This window comes from Manis pentadactyla, chromosome 8 (assembly GCF_030020395.1).
Source record: "Manis pentadactyla isolate mManPen7 chromosome 8, mManPen7.hap1, whole genome shotgun sequence".
NCBI classification, from domain to species: Eukaryota; Metazoa; Chordata; class Mammalia; order Pholidota; family Manidae; genus Manis; species Manis pentadactyla.
This window is the reverse complement of record NC_080026.1, coordinates 110,715,711-110,732,414: the sequence shown is the minus strand read 5'-3', so window position 1 is coordinate 110,732,414 and position 16,704 is coordinate 110,715,711. Positions and strand designations below refer to the sequence as shown.

Sequence of the window (16,704 nt, the reverse complement as noted above, 5' to 3'; positions counted from 1 at the left end):
TTTTTTGCTCAGGGACTTCATTTACTCTTGGACTACATTAATCGAGTTTTTAGTACATTTAGATTTTATTTGAGTTAATACCAAAATAACAGGCATCCCCTAAGTAAAACTAATGAAGGCAAAAATCCCGCATTTTTCCAAATAGCCAAAGAAAACCAGCCTGGGGTTTAAAAACTGTCAGGATCAGTCAGGAGGAGTTTAACTGTGCATTCACTTACTTGTTCATTAATTCCGCAAATGAGAATTGAGTCAAAATTGAGTCAAAAACTGCTGCCTTCATGGAGCTTAAATATCATTAAGGGCGTGGGAGGTGGAGATAGACAATAAACAAAGTAAATTACATTGCCTGTCACGAGGTATTTTTGCAGGGAGCCAGGAACGCACAGAGCGAGAGCAGCGAGGAGCGGCTGGGTCCGAGTGCAGGAGGCGGGGCTGTGGTCGTGGGTGGGTGGCGGGCAGCTGTCCTTGATAAGGTGGTAACGTGAGCTCAGAAAGGTGGTCGTTCATTGTGTCATCCTGCGGAAATCCTCTTGGCTCTAATTTGATAATTTACTTCTTGATAAATTAAGAAACCCTCAAATGAGTGACACAAGGAAATGCTGAAGAGCTGATGAAAGCCCTCACTGAAAAGATGTGCTGTGTTTAGCTATCTTAATTGTAAGCAAAATAGACTTCAGGCAAAAAGTATTGCTACAGACAAAGAGGGGTCATTTTGAAGAAAAGAAAAGGCCCCCACCAAATTTTGTATAATTAAAAGTCTTAGACTTTTTCTCTATGCCTGGCCAATCATACTTTACAAGAGCATGCTTATTTCAAAGCTAAAGTACTACACCAGAGAGAAAATGTTAAACTGTGGAATCATTTTGTCCCAGACTGTCTATCTGGGATGAATGATGAAAGCTAGGAAGTTCTGTGTGATCTTACTGTGTTTCTAACTGGCTCCAGGAATCAGCATGTGTGAAAGTGGTGGCTGCCATGAGCATGTGGGATGTGTGCGTGGAGAAGGGACACAGAGACCTGGAGCAGTTCGAGAAGGTGCATCGCTACATCAGTGACCAGCTCTTCAGTAGTTTTGTAAGTGACTCTCTTCGACCTGCCTTTCATAGGTGGGCCCTCTTCCCAGCCCGCTGTCTTACATCCAGGTCACGGGAAGTTAATTCCACAAAGCCACGCTGTGTTCGTATCAAGGTTGTATATTCAGAACATGACTGAATTAGTTAAAGGACGGGTAGGACCTGTATGTATTTGAGTGTATTCTTTATAGCTTGTGATCAGCCTAGTTTCAGGGAACAAAGGAAAACTGAAAACTTTAATCTGGCATTGCTGTGGATAACTGAGCAAAAGAAAATGACTATAGAGTAATAATTTGAAAAGGAATATTTGGGAATAGTTAAGAGGCTGACAAACAGATCTCTGAGATGGCACAAACTATAGCAAAAGAACTGAGGCCAAATTGCTTGGGAAATTCTGAACGGGTAAATACAGGATTGTTTGTCTCAAGTAGGAAGAAGCGGGTGGGGTTTGCTCATTTCTTGGAGATCTCTGGGAGGCTTGAGGCTAAAGAATGCATGTGTACTTGAGTTCTTAGTGTTCCTATAGTAACATGTTATTAGAAGTAATTTAGCAAAAGCCTGTTTATGTTCTTCATGAGGTCAATACCCTGCCCTCAATGTCTGTCCCTCTTGAAAGAATTAAAGAAAAATCCTTTGAAAAGTGAAAGCAGTTATTAGCGTTACGGGAATGTGAAAGTTTCTCTGCCTCAGGTTTATGTAACAATTAAATCTTAAGTTAAATTCAAGTTGTATAGACACACACACAAGTGATATCATACAGACCGTCACGTCTGGTTTGTAATGCAAACATTCATGCGTGTCATTTAATGTTATCACCTGTGGCTGAGGTGGGATTAATGTGTTTGGTAAACTCTTGGTGTGTGCCAGTTGTTAGGTGCAGAGTTACAAATTGAGACATTTCATAGAAAATGTAAGTCCATCTGGGGTTGGGTAAGTAGAATGCTGTTGGGTCTGCGTGGGTTTAGCTTGTGTGCTGGGAGCAAAGCAGCTGGTACAGGACATGTAGCAAAGTCAGCCTGCAGGGTATTCTGGAGAACAACAGATACAGGGTCCTAACCAGCTGAGCAGCGTGCCCTTCTCGTCCCTGCAGAAGGAGAGGACACAGCGGCTTGTCATCTCTCCCCTGAATCAGTTACTGAGCATGTTTACAGGGCCCCACAAGCTGGTCCAGAAACGCTTCGACAAGCTCTTGGACTTCTACAAGTGCACAGAGCGGGCCGAGAAGTTGAAGGATAAGAGGACTCTGGAGGAGCTGCAGTCGGCCCGGAACAACTACGAGGCCCTGAACGCCCAGCTGCTGGACGAGCTGCCCAAGTTCCACCAGTATGCCCAGGGCCTCTTCACCAACTGCGTCCACGGCTATGCCGAGGCCCACTGCGACTTCGTGCGCCAGGCTCTGGAGCAGCTAGAGCCCCTGCTCTCAGTGAGTCCCCTGCTCTCCTGGGGAGAAGTCGTCTCTGAAGTTCAGGGGTTTTCCCGGGAATGCACATAGGGTGTTTGAGAAATTATTCGGATTAGGCAGATTAAATATGTCATTAGGTCAAGCCTGTCAGGAATGGGAATTCTTGATCTCTGAATGGTGCCCTGAAACCTGTGGCTTTTCAACAGCTCTCCCTGCAGCCTGCGCCGTCCCTGGAAGAGCGAGCCCTCGGCCGGCTGCAATGTGGCTCCCCTACACAGAGGGAGCTGCAGCTGAGCATCAGCTTCCAGCCGGTTTTAACGAGACCGTCAGTTCTGGGGTCTTTGATCTGTGTTCTCTTCTTTTCGCTCTCTCTGCTCTTCCCGTGGACTCCAGTTACTGAAAGTCGCCGGCAGAGAGGGAAACCTTATTGCCGTCTTCCACGAAGAGCACAGCAGGGTTCTGCAGCAGCTCCAGCTTTTCACCTTCTTCCCAGAGCCTCTTCCAGCTGCCAAGAAACCATTCGAGAGGAGGTCCATGGACCACCAGTCTGCCCGAAAGCCCCTCCTGGGCCTGGTGAGTAGAGAACTGGTGGCTGAGGGTGTGACCTCTGGAGCTGGCTGCCTGGGTTCAGATCCCGGTGCTGACACTTACTCACTGTGTGTCCTTGAGCAAGTCGCTTACCCTCTGTTCTTTGGTTTCCCTGTCTGTGAGACGCAGGTAGTAATTAAACCTACATCATAGAGGTGTCATGAGGTTAAATGAGTTAATGTATGTAAAGCACTTAGAAATTGCCTCACATATAGAAAGCACTGTACAAATAAGTTATCACTATTATTAATATTGATGGAAGTAGTTCTGCCTCTGCAGATTCACCACATCATAGGAATTTAAGTATTTTGTGGTAAGTGGAGAATAAAGGCTATGACTTCTCATCTGTCGTGGCTCACTTGTTCATTCATTCAGTGTTACCAGGCATCACCCGTGTGCCTACTACTATTGATAGTGACCTCCAGTAATTGTCACACTGGATATTACTCCAAAATGCCCTCAGAAAGCATTCTTGTTTCTTAGTCTATACAGTGAAAGGAGTTAGTAAACGACTAATATTGATACTTTGATCAGTTAATTACGGGAGCTGATTTAAAGGTAAATTAATTCTGCCAGGCCTCCCTCTTTTTTATCTTCTCTAGAGAAAGTTAATTATCTGATATACTACCAAACAGTAAATGGCTGACTGCTTTTGTACCTGGAGTTATTCTTTTTGAACTCAATTCTTCCATATTTTGAAAAGTAGGGTTAGCTACACCAGATTGTAGGGGCATAAATCTAAGAGACTGCTGGTTTGTCTTTGCTTACAACGTTTTTGCCCCATATAACCCCACAGACATTAACTTACATTATCTTCAAACAGGGAAGCAAATTTATCATGTTACTTTTTCTTATTTTTATGAGTATTATTTGTTTTACGGATGGGAAGGCAAGAATAAGGGAAATCTCAGTTGTTCAGGTTCACCTGCCGTAATGTAAGAGGACCTGGTGATATTACTGAAGATACTTTGATGCTTTAGTTAGCCGTTTAGTCACATTTTTTTGTCACAAGATAACAGATATAAAACTAAACGTGTTAAATTTTCTTAATAGCTGCCAAAGCACCACAACATGACCTCAGAGATGTCGCTTTTTGCCCAGCCCCGTGGACTCACTCAGGCATGCGACGGGCGTAGCCAACAGCTGGCCGCATTGCCCCCACTGCTGGGATTCTGACCATGTGGCTGGATTCGATAAGGCTGCTGGGAAAATGGCCGGAGAGGGTTTTTGCTGATGGTGTTTCTTGTGTTGTCTTTCAGCCGAGTTATATGCTGCAGTCTGAAGAACTCCGGGCCTCCCTCCTGGCAAGGTATCCCCCTGAAAAACTCTTTCAAGCAGATCGGAACTTCAATGCTGCTCAAGACTTGGATGTGTCACTTCTGGAAGGTGACCTGGTGGGTGTGATCAAGAAAAAGGACCCCATGGGCAGTCAGAGCCGCTGGCTGATTGACAACGGAGGTAAGAATGTTAGCCATCAGGTTACTGTGACTCTAAGTGAGGAAAAAGTGACTAGGCTATACCTGAATCCTATCTAGGCCAGGAAAAAAAAAATGCATGAACCTTTGATTAAAGGGAAAAATAACCTGTAGAGAGTACAAGGCTCAAGTCATTACTGAAACAAAACCTGTCTTTGTTTTTGTTTTTATAAATTCCAGAGGAGCCTCCTTTACTTACCTTGCCAGATCATCCCATGTACGGGCAAGTAACTCCTGCCCAGTGGGTCTTGTGCCCTCCCAGTCTGGTCTCAGTAAAACACCAGAGAAGCTGCCCTTTTCCAGGTTCTGTAAATATGTTTTGTTGTGTGTGAATTTAAAACCTGTAAGAAAGGATTTTTTTGTTTGCTGTTTGAATTTTCCTGTCAGAGTAAATAGTTTTCTGTCATGAAACAGTTTTCATGACTCTTTGGAGAATAATTTTTAAAACAGCTCACAGCTTTTTTTCCTGGCGGGGTTGGGGTTGGTTATAGAATTTAAAGGAAAGCACAAAGAATACTGATCTGTAATGATTTATCCACAATTCCAAAATCTGAAAAGCTCTGAAAAACAAACTTTATGTTTTGTTTTGTGTTTTTCCCCAGAACTCCTTTGCCAAAACCGGCCCTGATCTGAATGCATTTGGTGGCACATAGCTAAACAAAGTGATATGAGTCTATTTATAATTGTTACTTAACCCTGAATGGGTTTGACTGTGGGGTGTTGACCCATACCCTGCTGGAGGTGTTATGAAACACATAGTGTTATATACCTGATTACCTTTGCCAAATCCAAAAAACCTGAGTTCAAAAGACATCTGGCCCTAAGCATTTTTGATAAGGAATATGGGCCAATATAATAAATACTGTATCACACTGCCCAGAACTGAAAATTGTAACATTTCTTAGTTTCTTTTAAAAGTATGTTGTGGATTTTTTTCTATCCTCTTCTACCCCTGCTTACCCAAAATAATAGAGATTAGAAGTGGGACCCAAAATAATAGAGATTAGAAGTGGGAAGGGAAGGACAAAGGATGGAAGATCGTTTGGGATGGGCAGGAGAGAGCCACTGATGGAGTCACAGAAGGGCTAGTGAAGATCCAAGCTGTTCCAGAAGCAGCACCATCTTTAGGGTTTTTATCTGCTTGATCCTGATAAATTGTATAGCAAGATGCCCACAGTATTAGGATCAGCTGTTTAGACCTTCTGCCTCTCATCGTCTGCCCAGAGGATGCCCCCCACCCCCACCCCAATCTACTGTCTCATTCAGCAGATGTAACAGACATGTGCCAGCAGTTTTTTAACGGGAAACTAACGATACAGACAGCGGTGGCCCTGGCTCCTGTGGAGGCCACATTCTCTGGGTCCCAGCCATGACAGATATTCTTCCTTAATATTATAAAAAGTTTTCCTGTGGATTAGGGGTCTCAATCTCTCATTTATATTTAAAAGTTATAGGTGAGAATTCTTCTATTATCATCTTAAGCAATTTATTAAAGTGAGCGTGTGCTGTGCATATGTGATATGTATATTCTAACTAATATAAACCACTTCCTACTCTCAGCCATTCTCACAGTATTTCCATGGCATTCACAGACCAGGGGTAGACCTTCATGTGTTATGGGTGGAGAAAGGCAGGGAGCCATAGGTGAGGGGCTCTGGCACCATCAGGATGCGTTCTAAAATCCCGTTTGACCACACTCAGTGTGTTTGGACACCTCCTTAGTTAAGTCTCCCCTTAGCGTTTGTTCCCATGATCTAGATGCCCTGTTCAGTCTTCTTCATAGGCTCATTCCCAGACGTGTGGTCGTTTCTGTCCTGTCCTCTTGATTTCCCACGGGCCTCCTTATCACTCATCTTTATGAGGTGGTAACAAGAAGGAACTGGCAGGTAGCCACAGAGTTTCAACTCTGCCTACCCACATATATCCTGGGATTGACTGTCTCATCTGTCTTAGCACTGGACATCTTATTTTGTGTCTCTCACTATTGCCCTAGCATTTAAGCTACAGTTTTACCTCTGTTGACTCCCCTTCTTCTTCCACTAAAAGCTCTTGGTGTTTGATTTTCCTTCATGTAGTCACCAAAGGCTTTGTGTACAGCTCCTTCCTGAAGCCCTACAATGCTCGTCGCAGCCACTCCGACGTCTCTGTCGGCAGCCACTCCTCCACCGAGTCAGAGCAGAGCAGCTCCTCTCCCCGGTTCCCACGGCAGAGCATCAGCGGCACCTTGACCGTCAACCCCAGCAGCATGGCTGTGTCTTTTACCTCAGGGTCTTCCCAGAAACAGCCTCAAGATGCATCTTCCTTGAAGGAGCCTGACCAAGGAAGTCTCAGTGCATCCTTAAACTTGGGTAGTGCAGAGAGCTGTCCTTCCAGATGCCCTTCAGACCCAGACTCCCCCTCCCAGCCCAGGCCTTGGGGCTCTGCAGATGCAGCCAGAGACGCTAACCAGCCCGCTCCAACCCTGAGGAGTTGCCGAAACCCCAGGCATCCGGAAACGGCTGGCTACTCCGTACCGGGGCGAGATGGGCAGGGTAAAGACCTCATAAAAGGGTGTGCAAGAACAGCCCCGTCTCTGGAAGACAAGAATGAGGAGCCAGAAAGCAGTGAGGCAGAAGGCAACCAGGTGAGTGCTGCCCTGTCACCCGGGGGAGCCGCTGGCGTTGAAGGAGCAGACAGTGCCCTTCCAGGGAGTGGGAGTCAGAGGCGGGCCTGGGGAGTGACCTGGAGATGAGCTCAGTGACGGACCTTAGAAAGCAGTAGGAACCTCCCTGCTCTAAGGCCACGCCACGCCACGCCCTCCGGGCACGTCCTGCGGCTGACCCTTCTCGGGCTCTTTCTGGGCCCCCTCCGCTGTGTCACTGGGCTTTTACGAGGTGTTACAATGAAAAGCTTTTCTACTCTTCCAATCCATAATTCTTTAGTTGTGTAGTCTGCTGTAACCCATCTAACTTAGTTTTTTATTCAAATAGCTGTATTTTTTCCTGAGAAGTGAGAAATAAAATTCTGACTCTTTTTCAGTTATTCCCATTCTTTATGTAATGGCTTGTTACTGTCTTATGAACTTGAATATAGGCTTTGCATCTTGGACGTTTTAACCTACATATTTTAAAGGCACCTACAAATTTACAGCTGAGGAATCTGGGGATCCCCCCGTGCTGCCTCTGCTTGCTCTTGCAGCAGTGGGTTTCTGTGCGTCTCATAACGTCTGTCTGTGACCTTGTCCCGCCGGGGTTGCCTTTCTGAGAAACTCAGTCATGTCCTGGGTTGTTCTCTTCTGCCGAGCTCTGGGTTCCCAAAGACCAGTTTTCACAGCAGATTCTCGGCTCAGACTTTCCCCACCACATTCCTCAGTGCCACAGATGAGCACCATGCATGCCTGTTTCTCTCTGGTGATTCTGTCCCTACCCGCTGCCCAGATCTGTGGACCATTCTAGACGTGAGGGGGGAAACGGCCCATTCCAGCTTCCGAGCTCGGTTCTAGCCTCATCGCCCACCCCCCCACCTGTCCCTGACCAGGCTCTGCATCCCAGCCCTCAGGGTGTCTTCATGGGCCGCAGGGAGCTGCCTCCTGGTCACCGGGCTCTGCCCTTGCCTTTGTATTGTATCTTTGTTATTGGCTCCCTGAGGTCATTCTCTTTTGCTTTGAGGTTAGTTGTATGTTAAATTCAGAAATTCTGTGTTTGGCGTATGGAAGGGCATCCCCATGTCTCATCCAGCTTCCTTATTAACTGAAGGTCCCTTGTTCACTTCACTCTGAAAGAGTGAAAAGGAGTGAATCTGGTGTTCTTGGAATCTGCCCTGTGCATTATGGTAGCCACCGGCCCTGTGTACTTGTTTAAATTGAGCTTAGTTAAAATGAAGTAAAATTAAAAACTAAGTGCTCCGATCTCACTAGCCATAATTCAAGTGCTCCTTAGCGCCATGTGTCCGGGGGCCACCGTATTGGATGGTGCAGGTTTAGAACATCCCATCACCACAGGGAGTTCTGTTAGTGTTGCTCAAAGCAGTTTTTTTGTTTACCAACTCATGTTCTTTCCCACACACAGGTCTATTTTGCTGTCTATACCTTCAATGCCCGGAACCCAAATGAACTGAGTGTGTCAGCCAGAGAGAGACTCAAAATCCTGGAGTTTAAAGATGTTATGGGAAATACAGAGTGGTGGCTAGCGGAAGTTAATGGGAAGAAGGGCTATGTTCCATCCAGTTATATCTGCAAATCTGAGTACACCTGAACCTGCTCTGCCTCCCACTCAGCCTGCGCCCTCACTTCCCTTCTGAAGGGTTCTGCCGGCCCCTGCAAGGGACACAGGCCCTGTCTGCACCGCTTAACTGTGGCTCCGCAGGGCGCAAGATGAGTCTTGTTCTCCTCCACTGGGTTGTCAGCCTTGATGCTCACTAGAATTTCTAGAACTGGAAATGGACTCGGACTTGTGATTCAGTGACCACAAGGAGAGCAGCAAGTCTCAGGGTCAGCCTCTGGAAATGAGAAATTTCCAATCAGAAGACCAGGATGCTATGTCTGCTGGAAGCTGTGCGACAGCAGCGGAGGGTGTTGGCGATGGTTGTACTGTGCTGAGTTTGGGGTGGCCTCATGTTCCACGATCAACAGGAACTGACGTGAATGAAGAGAATTACCTGGGCGCCCTTTCAGGCTGTGCCCCTGCCTTTGGCAAGGAGTTTGTTGAGATGGTACCAATCTCATGTTTGAAAGCTTCATGTCAAACACACACACACACACGCACGCACGCACGCACGCACGCACACACACACACACACACACACACACACACTTTCTAAAAGTTCCTAAAATACTACCATCTGTACTGCATCTCCCCAGATTGGTTATGCTTTCTTTTCTCTTTTTAAAGAGCATTTAGGGTCTTTATATTCCTTTGACCTTCATCTGAAAGGTTCTCTTCCCTTTTAGGTACAGTTATCTACACTTTTCTGACCATCATCTCTACTTTACACCATCTATGCCTGATCATCTGTCCTGGCCCTCTCCTGCAACACAATAAATGGTAGATTTTCCTAGGAGCCCAGGATCAGAGCATCAGCCTTCCATTAAAAGGAATTGTGCTGCAATGAGCTGAAACCAGTCCAACCTGGTTGGAAAACAAGACGTCTTTCCTTTCTCCATCCAACCACACTACCATCTACAGATGCAGAAACCATAACACATGTATCTTATTTGAATTAGGATAAGCAGTCCCAGAAGTAGCTTGTCCTAGACTTGGAAAGAAGCATTTTCTGTTCCACCACTAACCTCCATGCTTAGAGACCAGAGTCTAAGCTGGACAGATTCTAAAGTGCCTGGCTGTACCTCCCTCTGGCCTCGGGCAGATATCTACTAATCCTTACCTGAACAATCTCCCCCTGAAAGTTCTTTTCAAGCAGGGCTGCCCCAGATATGAAGCCTACCTTGAAACAGGGAACCAAGAATTATGTCCTGAGAAAGGGAAGTAAGAACAGCTTTACAAACCACTGCTTCCCCAGGTGCACCTTCGGCCTTAAAATCCTGATGAATTGGGAGATACCTGTGGATGCCTCAGTCCCCACGTGTCCACAGGTTGGTCAGACAGCAGCAATATAAGTCCCTTGTGAATAGTGTTTATATTGAGAGATGTTTATATTTAAGTAGTCATTTTATAAATAAAAGCATTTCTAAGGACCATGAGTATGTTTCCTTGATTTCCCTCCATATTTAGCTTGAACCTTCTTGGATTGCTGAAGGTACCTTCTTGACAATTCAGTGATGCCCAGATTCCAGGAAATAGAGAAGCTAACTGACAAGTCAAAAATTTATTTTGTCAAATACAATTTCAGCAGATTTACTGGATACTCAAAAAGATGTTTGTGCTGAAGACGATTGCTTTATTTTAAGCCATTTTATAACTAAAATCATTGAAAGGATTTGTGCTGCAATGAGCTACAGAGCAGAAGAGCTGAATTCTCTAAGCTGGAATCCCCAAGAGAGAAATCTTTCCCTGATATTACAGATGTGGAAACTGATACACTAGAGATTAACTAACAAGATCCAAGAGTGGCAGCTTCGGTGGGGCAGGGCCTGGGAAGGGGAGTAGCCGGCCACTGGGAAAGGGGCACTGACAGTGTGTGACAGTGAAGCAGTTGCCTGATACTGTTAAGTGATAAAAAATGTCAAACAGGCTCAAGGAAGGAAACTTACAGGTCAGCTAAGGCAACTCTTATTTTATGGACTAGGAAAATGGAGTCCAATGGCATTTTGACTTACCCAAGTCATACATCAAATTTTTGATGGACCCTGAATTTAAACGTGGGTCTCAGACACCACAGCTGAGTCTTAACACCTTGTTCTGGCCTCGGACACCCAAGAGCTTTGTGACCTTGACAACTTACCTAACCCAGGCTTTGGTTCCCTCATTTAAGCAGAGGTGATAATACTACCCACTTCATGGGGCTGTTGTAAGGGTTGAATGAGTCAGTACATGGAGAGTACTAGAACGGGGCCTGACACATAGTAAACAGTAGACTGAGGTCTGAGTCAAGAAATTTAGATTTGTTGAGTCAGATAATAAACTGTAGGTTCTTAAGCGGATTGTCTGTTTTAGGAAAAGTCAGTGGTAACAGGATGGTTTGGGAGGACAGATCAAAGGCAAGGAAATGTAATTATTGGGAAAACGTTAAATTTGGGCATAAGGTTTCTTAAGAATGGAAAAAGAGCATCTTATAAAGAAAATGAGGAAGTAATGGAATCACTGGCAAAAGGGAGACATGGGGGATGGGTGCAGTTTACAACAAAAAGAAACAAAGTTTTGTTTTAAACATGGGATGTCTGCTAGACCATGCTCCTTCAAGTGTGGCCTTCAGACCAGCAGCCTCACCTTTACTACAACCTGGGGGCTCCCCACCCCAGGCCTCCTGGCTCAAGTGATTGGTGTGCATGTTAAAGTTTGAGGAGCATCTTTCTAGGCAATTTTTTTCTTTTCAATGGAACTTCTTCAAAAGTTGGAAAAGTAAGAGTTAAAAAAATCAAGGAAGGAAAGGGTGTCAGATGTTTAAGACAGAACAGAAGGAAATGTTATTAAAATGTCCAAATCTGGTTTGCCTGCGTGCTTCCTGTCATGGATTTCTCCCTTTCCTGTCTGGAAGCAGCTCTTCAGTCACGCCAAAGAGTGCTGGGAGAATGGCGTGCTGGTGGGAATCTGTCATCACCTACAATATGTAGGTTTCTGGCCTCCCTCTGAAAAGATAATTATGAGAACCAAAGAAGGTGATGTCTGCAAATTTTTGTGCACTGTGAGCTCTGGAAGTCTGTGGTTTTAATAAGGATTGAATTTTGTGTTCACCGTTTTAATTAATTCTGAAGCTGGGACTCTGTTTATGTGGGGTTTGTTTTAGGCTGGGGAATACAAGCCCTTGAAGAGCACAGTTGTGCAGTGAATTGCTTCACTCACAGAACCAAGAAACCTCAGGATGTATACACACTATTATTCTAAATCTTCTCTCTGGATTCCACATACAACTCAAAGGACTGTGCACTCTCCCACCTGTCAGCACATCACATTGATGCAGTGTTTACGGGCATTCCTTTGCCAGGTGGGGCAGACAGTGCCACAGAGTGGGGATACTAATCTGCACTCGGAGGCCCTGCTTTATCTCACCCAGCCCACTGAGCTATAGTAGCGTTTTGCATGTATCAAGAAGGGAGTTTTCCATAATACATTGCAGACTTTGCAAACTACACAGAGCTATCTATTCCTTACCACCACTCGGAGGTGACCCTGAAGGAGAAGAAAGAGCGCCTTCCCAGAGGTAGGTTCTGGTGGTATGGAGAGAGCAGGCACTCTGGTTAGGGCAGCAGCAATGTGTTCGTTCAGGAACCATTTATCAGGGGCAGACAGGTGCGTGTGTCCTGTGCCGCAGACCTTGGAGTCTGCAGACTCAGCAGGACAATGTCACAAGGGACCTGTGTGTCCCATGACCCAGATGTGTGTCATGATTTTAAGCTGGGCTTAACAGATGGAAGAAACCTCTTCAAATTCAAACTACAGCAGGATTCAGTGAAGATCAGTGAGCTGCCATTGAGCCAACTACAGTTGGAGAATATTGGCCACTTTTCTAGAGTTACTTGGACTTACAGTATTGTATGTTTCCTATTGCTGCTGTAATAAATTACCACGAACTTGTGGTCTAAAACAACAAAAATTTATTATCTTACAGTTCTGGAGATCAGAAGTTCAAAATCTGTCCCACACACTGGGCAGAAGTCAAGATGTCAATAAGGCTGGTTCCTTCTGGAGGCTCCAGGGGAGAATCTTTTTCCTTTTCCAGCTTCTAGAATCTGCCTGCATTTTCGGCTTGTGGCCACCTCTTCCATCTTCAAAGCCAGCAGCATAGTATCCTCGTGTGTCTTTCCATTGCCACATCATCTTCATTTCTAACTATGACTCTCCTGACTCTCTTACAAGGACCTTTTGATTACACTGGGCGCACTGGGATAATCTCCCCATCTCAGTATCCTTGATCATATCTGCTCCTTTTGCCCCTTTTGCCATGTAAGATAAATCCTCATGGGTTTTGAGGATCAGGACATACATGAGCAATATGGGGGACCTTTATTCTATCTACCACAGGTATAAAGCCACATGGAATTCCATTTCTGAGGATGGAAACATCTAGTCCAGACTATACTGGTGACGAGTAGGGGTCAGCAAACCTTTCCTGTGAAAGGCCAGACAGTAAGAATTTCAGGCTTTGCAGGCCATATAGTCTGTCACAACTCTTCAACTGCCATTGTAACACAAAAGCATGCATAGATAATACAGAAAAAAGTGAGTATGGTGGTGTTCAAATAAAACTATTTACAAAAACATCAGGCCAGATTTGGCCCATGAACCATACCCTACTCTAGGTACAGCTAAAACAAAAGGATTCAAAGTCAACCATTAGCATTGAAGTCAAATATGCAAAAAAATTAGGCTTTTTGCTGGAGGAAAAATGGAAGGCTAGGCAAAGTATAATTGGTTTATGAAATCAGAACTGATAAATTTATCTGCCAGGCAGATATTCATGGGCCTGGGAGGTGTCTATGATGCCAAAATGCAAACCCTGACACACCAGGTCACAGTTTACCTGCAGAAAGGTGCTAACTAACAAAAGAGCCAGCAGGCAAGGGTATGAGCACCAAGTGGCAAGGAAGACATCTGTGCCTAGAGGTACCACCAGTGGACACCTCAACAGTCTCTACAGATGGATACCAACAAAGTTGTTTTCCAGAGAGGAGCAAGTTGCTCTGGGCTTAAATAGCAAATGAATGTCCCAAAGACTGCTGCTCTGACAGGGTCCATCATTCACAGTGGAAGCCAGGGGCATGTGGATCTGGCTTCAGTGCCAATGGTTAGAACAGCCAGATGGCTATCATGGCCAGGACCTAGGTGATGATTCAAGAAGTTAACATATGTGGTGATCAAGGCTTGATTGTTCGAGTTGAAGAAAGGAGCTCTATATGGTCCATTTTTTAATTCAGTAAGAACCAGATTACTCTAATTTTTCTTTTCTTCCTGAAGCTATTTTTTATGGCCATTTTATCCAAAAGAAATGCAGCCTTACATGTACTCCTGTTTCTTCTTTTTCTACTTCTCTCCTAAGTAGTTGCTTTCTTCACTGCAACAGGTCACTTCTATAGCATAACCAATTACTTGCAAATGAAATAAAAGGGATTACTATGAGAAGAGAGTATTTTTTACAGGCAGTTGTTTTATGTATTTTTGTAATCTTTTGCTTAGTACCTTTAAGCAATCTGAAGCCTTTTAAGAAATAGTTTTGTGTCTCTGTGGAAGAGTAGACCCACACTTAACAGTTGAATATGGTCTTTGTTAACTAAGTCTAAGTTGCAGCAGTTTAGAGATTTAAATATCAATGTTTATACAATACTGTTTGCTAATTTTTAAAGTCTTGATCAGTATGCATGTGTGATTAAATGTATGCTCATCCTATTACCTAAACAGAACAAATTTCTTCAGAGGGTGTTTCGAAAGGTACTTATTCAAAATTAGCCAAGGCAACATGTCTATCACTGACCTAATGCTAGGTCAAGGGGAGAACTCTCCCTTGAGAATGTGTAAACCGCAAGTGGCTCTTGCAGAGGACTGTGATCTGACATCACACTAACTGTATGGTTTAAAAGCCCTCAGTGGAGAATTTAATTCAAACTGGGTCTGGGTAATGATCCCGGGTGACAGGCAGAAGCTTTCACAATTGCATTCAGGAGTACTCAGGTGCAACTCAGGCCTCAAAGAATGTACACATAGCATGCTAAGGGAAGTGCACAGCTCACAGTAAAAATTCAGAAGACATGCAAGGAAATAAAGCACGATGAATAGAACCCGAAGAAACCTCCTATTGAAACTTCAACAGGACTAGGGAAATACAAACTAAAATCTCCACAATAAACTAATTTATACTGATCAGGTTGACAAAAATGTTTTACAGTAGCATTACCTAGTGTATACAAATGTATGCATATCCCCATTCCTACAGTGTATGCTAAGACACTCTTACACTTGTGTCTCAGGCATTATATACCAAAATGTTTATAGCAGTATTGTTCATAATAGGAAGGAAATAAAACCCTAGAAATATCCCTAGCGCTGACCAACGTTAAACTGTAGTGAATTCACACACTGCACACTACAGAACAGTGAGAACAAACCAACCTCAGTGAGTGCATCAACATGGACAAATCTCAAAAATAATACTTAAAGTCATAGAAGAATACATGCAGTATAAGGCCATTTACATAAGTTAAAAAAAGGTACACATTGTTTAAGGATACATTCGAAGTGCTAAAATTGAAAAGCAAGGGGATAATTACCACGAATTCAGGGTAGTGGTTATCTCGGCGGGCAGGAGGAGCAGGGAGGTCTGATCAAAGTGAGATCGTTGGTGGGGGCGGGGTCTGATGTAGCTGGCAATCATCATTTTCTTGACCTGGGTAGTGGGTTCATGGTTGATCATGTAAGATCCTCCTTTAAAATGTACGTTTTACACACACTTCCATATGTATGATACATTTCACAAAAAAATTAAATAAGGAACGATCCTTATAGTCCTTCTCTAGTCCTTGGGACATGCTGTCAGAATGTTGTGCTGTTCACACTTTCAATGCCAGCTTCTTTGGCCATATAATAAAAGGGGCCAGGGTTTTTCAGCAGTTCTTCAGGGCTGCCAAACTCTACAATCTTCCCATTGTCTAGAACCATTACTCTGAAACATAGAAGAGAGAAATAAAAGTCTTAGCAGCATCTCAAATCTTGGCATTCATAAGACTTATCAGGACTAAGCTGTGGTCTATTCATGCACACAGCGTGCAGAGCTAGGGGGCCAGATGAGCCATGGCTGTCTGCAACAACCTGGGAGCTTTCCATGCGGAGCGTCAGACAGTAGAATCAAGTAGTGGAAGAATACATGCAGCAAGAGTCCACTTACATAAGGTTTTCTTAAAATAACATTGTTTAAGGGAACCTACCCTCTCCAGTCTCTAAGATTACCGACAATATCCCTGAGTTGAAAGGAACAGAAAGCATCTAGTCATTGTACAGGGGCCGCAGCTGAGACCAGTCAGTATCTGCCACTTACACAAATTCCCAATTTAACCCTCATAACGATTCCTTTAGCCCTGTTGGCTTTCATTAAGTTGATGTCTAATTTTGGGCAAATCTGAATCACCTGGCCTCTGTTTCTTAGTCAGTAAAATGGTGGTGATTACACCTGCTATAAAGTATCTCACAGCTGATGCTACTGCTGTTTGCCATTACTATTGACAAAGCCCCGCCCCGTCCAAACCCACTCACTTGTTGCTGTCCATGATGGTGTGCAGCCTGTGGGCAATGGTGATGGTTGTGCAGTGGGAGAATTCGTTTTGGATGGTCATCTGGATGAGGCGATCCGTCTCTAGATCCACTGCAGCGGTGGCCTCATCCATGATCAGAATCTTGGATTTCCGAAGTAGAGCCCTGGCCAGGCAGAGTAGCTGCCTCTGCCCTATGCTGCAGCCAGTGGAAGAGACAGAGCATCAGCCCCTGAGGACCAGGGCATGACAGGGGCAGGGGGGTGGGGCCCTCATCCTGGGCCAGAACAGACTCCTAACCCCTCCTAACTGCCCCAGAATGCCTCCACTTCTCCG

At 44.7% G+C, this 16,704-nt stretch overlaps 2 protein-coding genes across 7 annotated transcripts in view; one reads left to right on the top strand and one right to left on the bottom strand.

Moving 5' to 3' along the window:
* The window catches only part of DNMBP (dynamin binding protein), a 96,004-nt gene extending 85,795 nt beyond the window's left edge, over positions 1–10,209 (top strand). For 5 of the 6 annotated variants that reach the window (XM_057506213.1, XM_036899070.2, XM_036899074.2 and 2 more), the window contains 6 exons: positions 946–1,074; positions 2,164–2,496; positions 2,869–3,048; positions 4,323–4,521; positions 6,614–7,161; positions 8,585–10,209. In XM_057506213.1, the coding sequence (XP_057362196.1) occupies positions 946–1,074; positions 2,164–2,496; positions 2,869–3,048; positions 4,323–4,521; positions 6,614–7,161; positions 8,585–8,770 (1,575 nt within the window). In that variant the 3' untranslated portion in view covers positions 8,771–10,209. The remainder of the gene's footprint in view (positions 1–945; positions 1,075–2,163; positions 2,497–2,868; positions 3,049–4,322; positions 4,522–6,613; positions 7,162–8,584) is intronic. The other variant, XM_036899071.2, reaches the window with a different exon arrangement.
* Positions 10,210–10,318: 109 nt separating this feature from the next.
* The window catches only part of ABCC2 (ATP binding cassette subfamily C member 2), a 65,675-nt gene continuing 59,289 nt past the window's right edge, over positions 10,319–16,704 (bottom strand). The window contains exons 31-32 of the mRNA XM_036899075.2: positions 16,373–16,567; positions 10,319–15,785 (exon numbers count right to left, since the gene is read on the bottom strand). Of these exons, the coding sequence (XP_036754970.2) occupies positions 15,656–15,785; positions 16,373–16,567 (325 nt within the window). The 3' untranslated portion in view covers positions 10,319–15,655. The remainder of the gene's footprint in view (positions 15,786–16,372; positions 16,568–16,704) is intronic.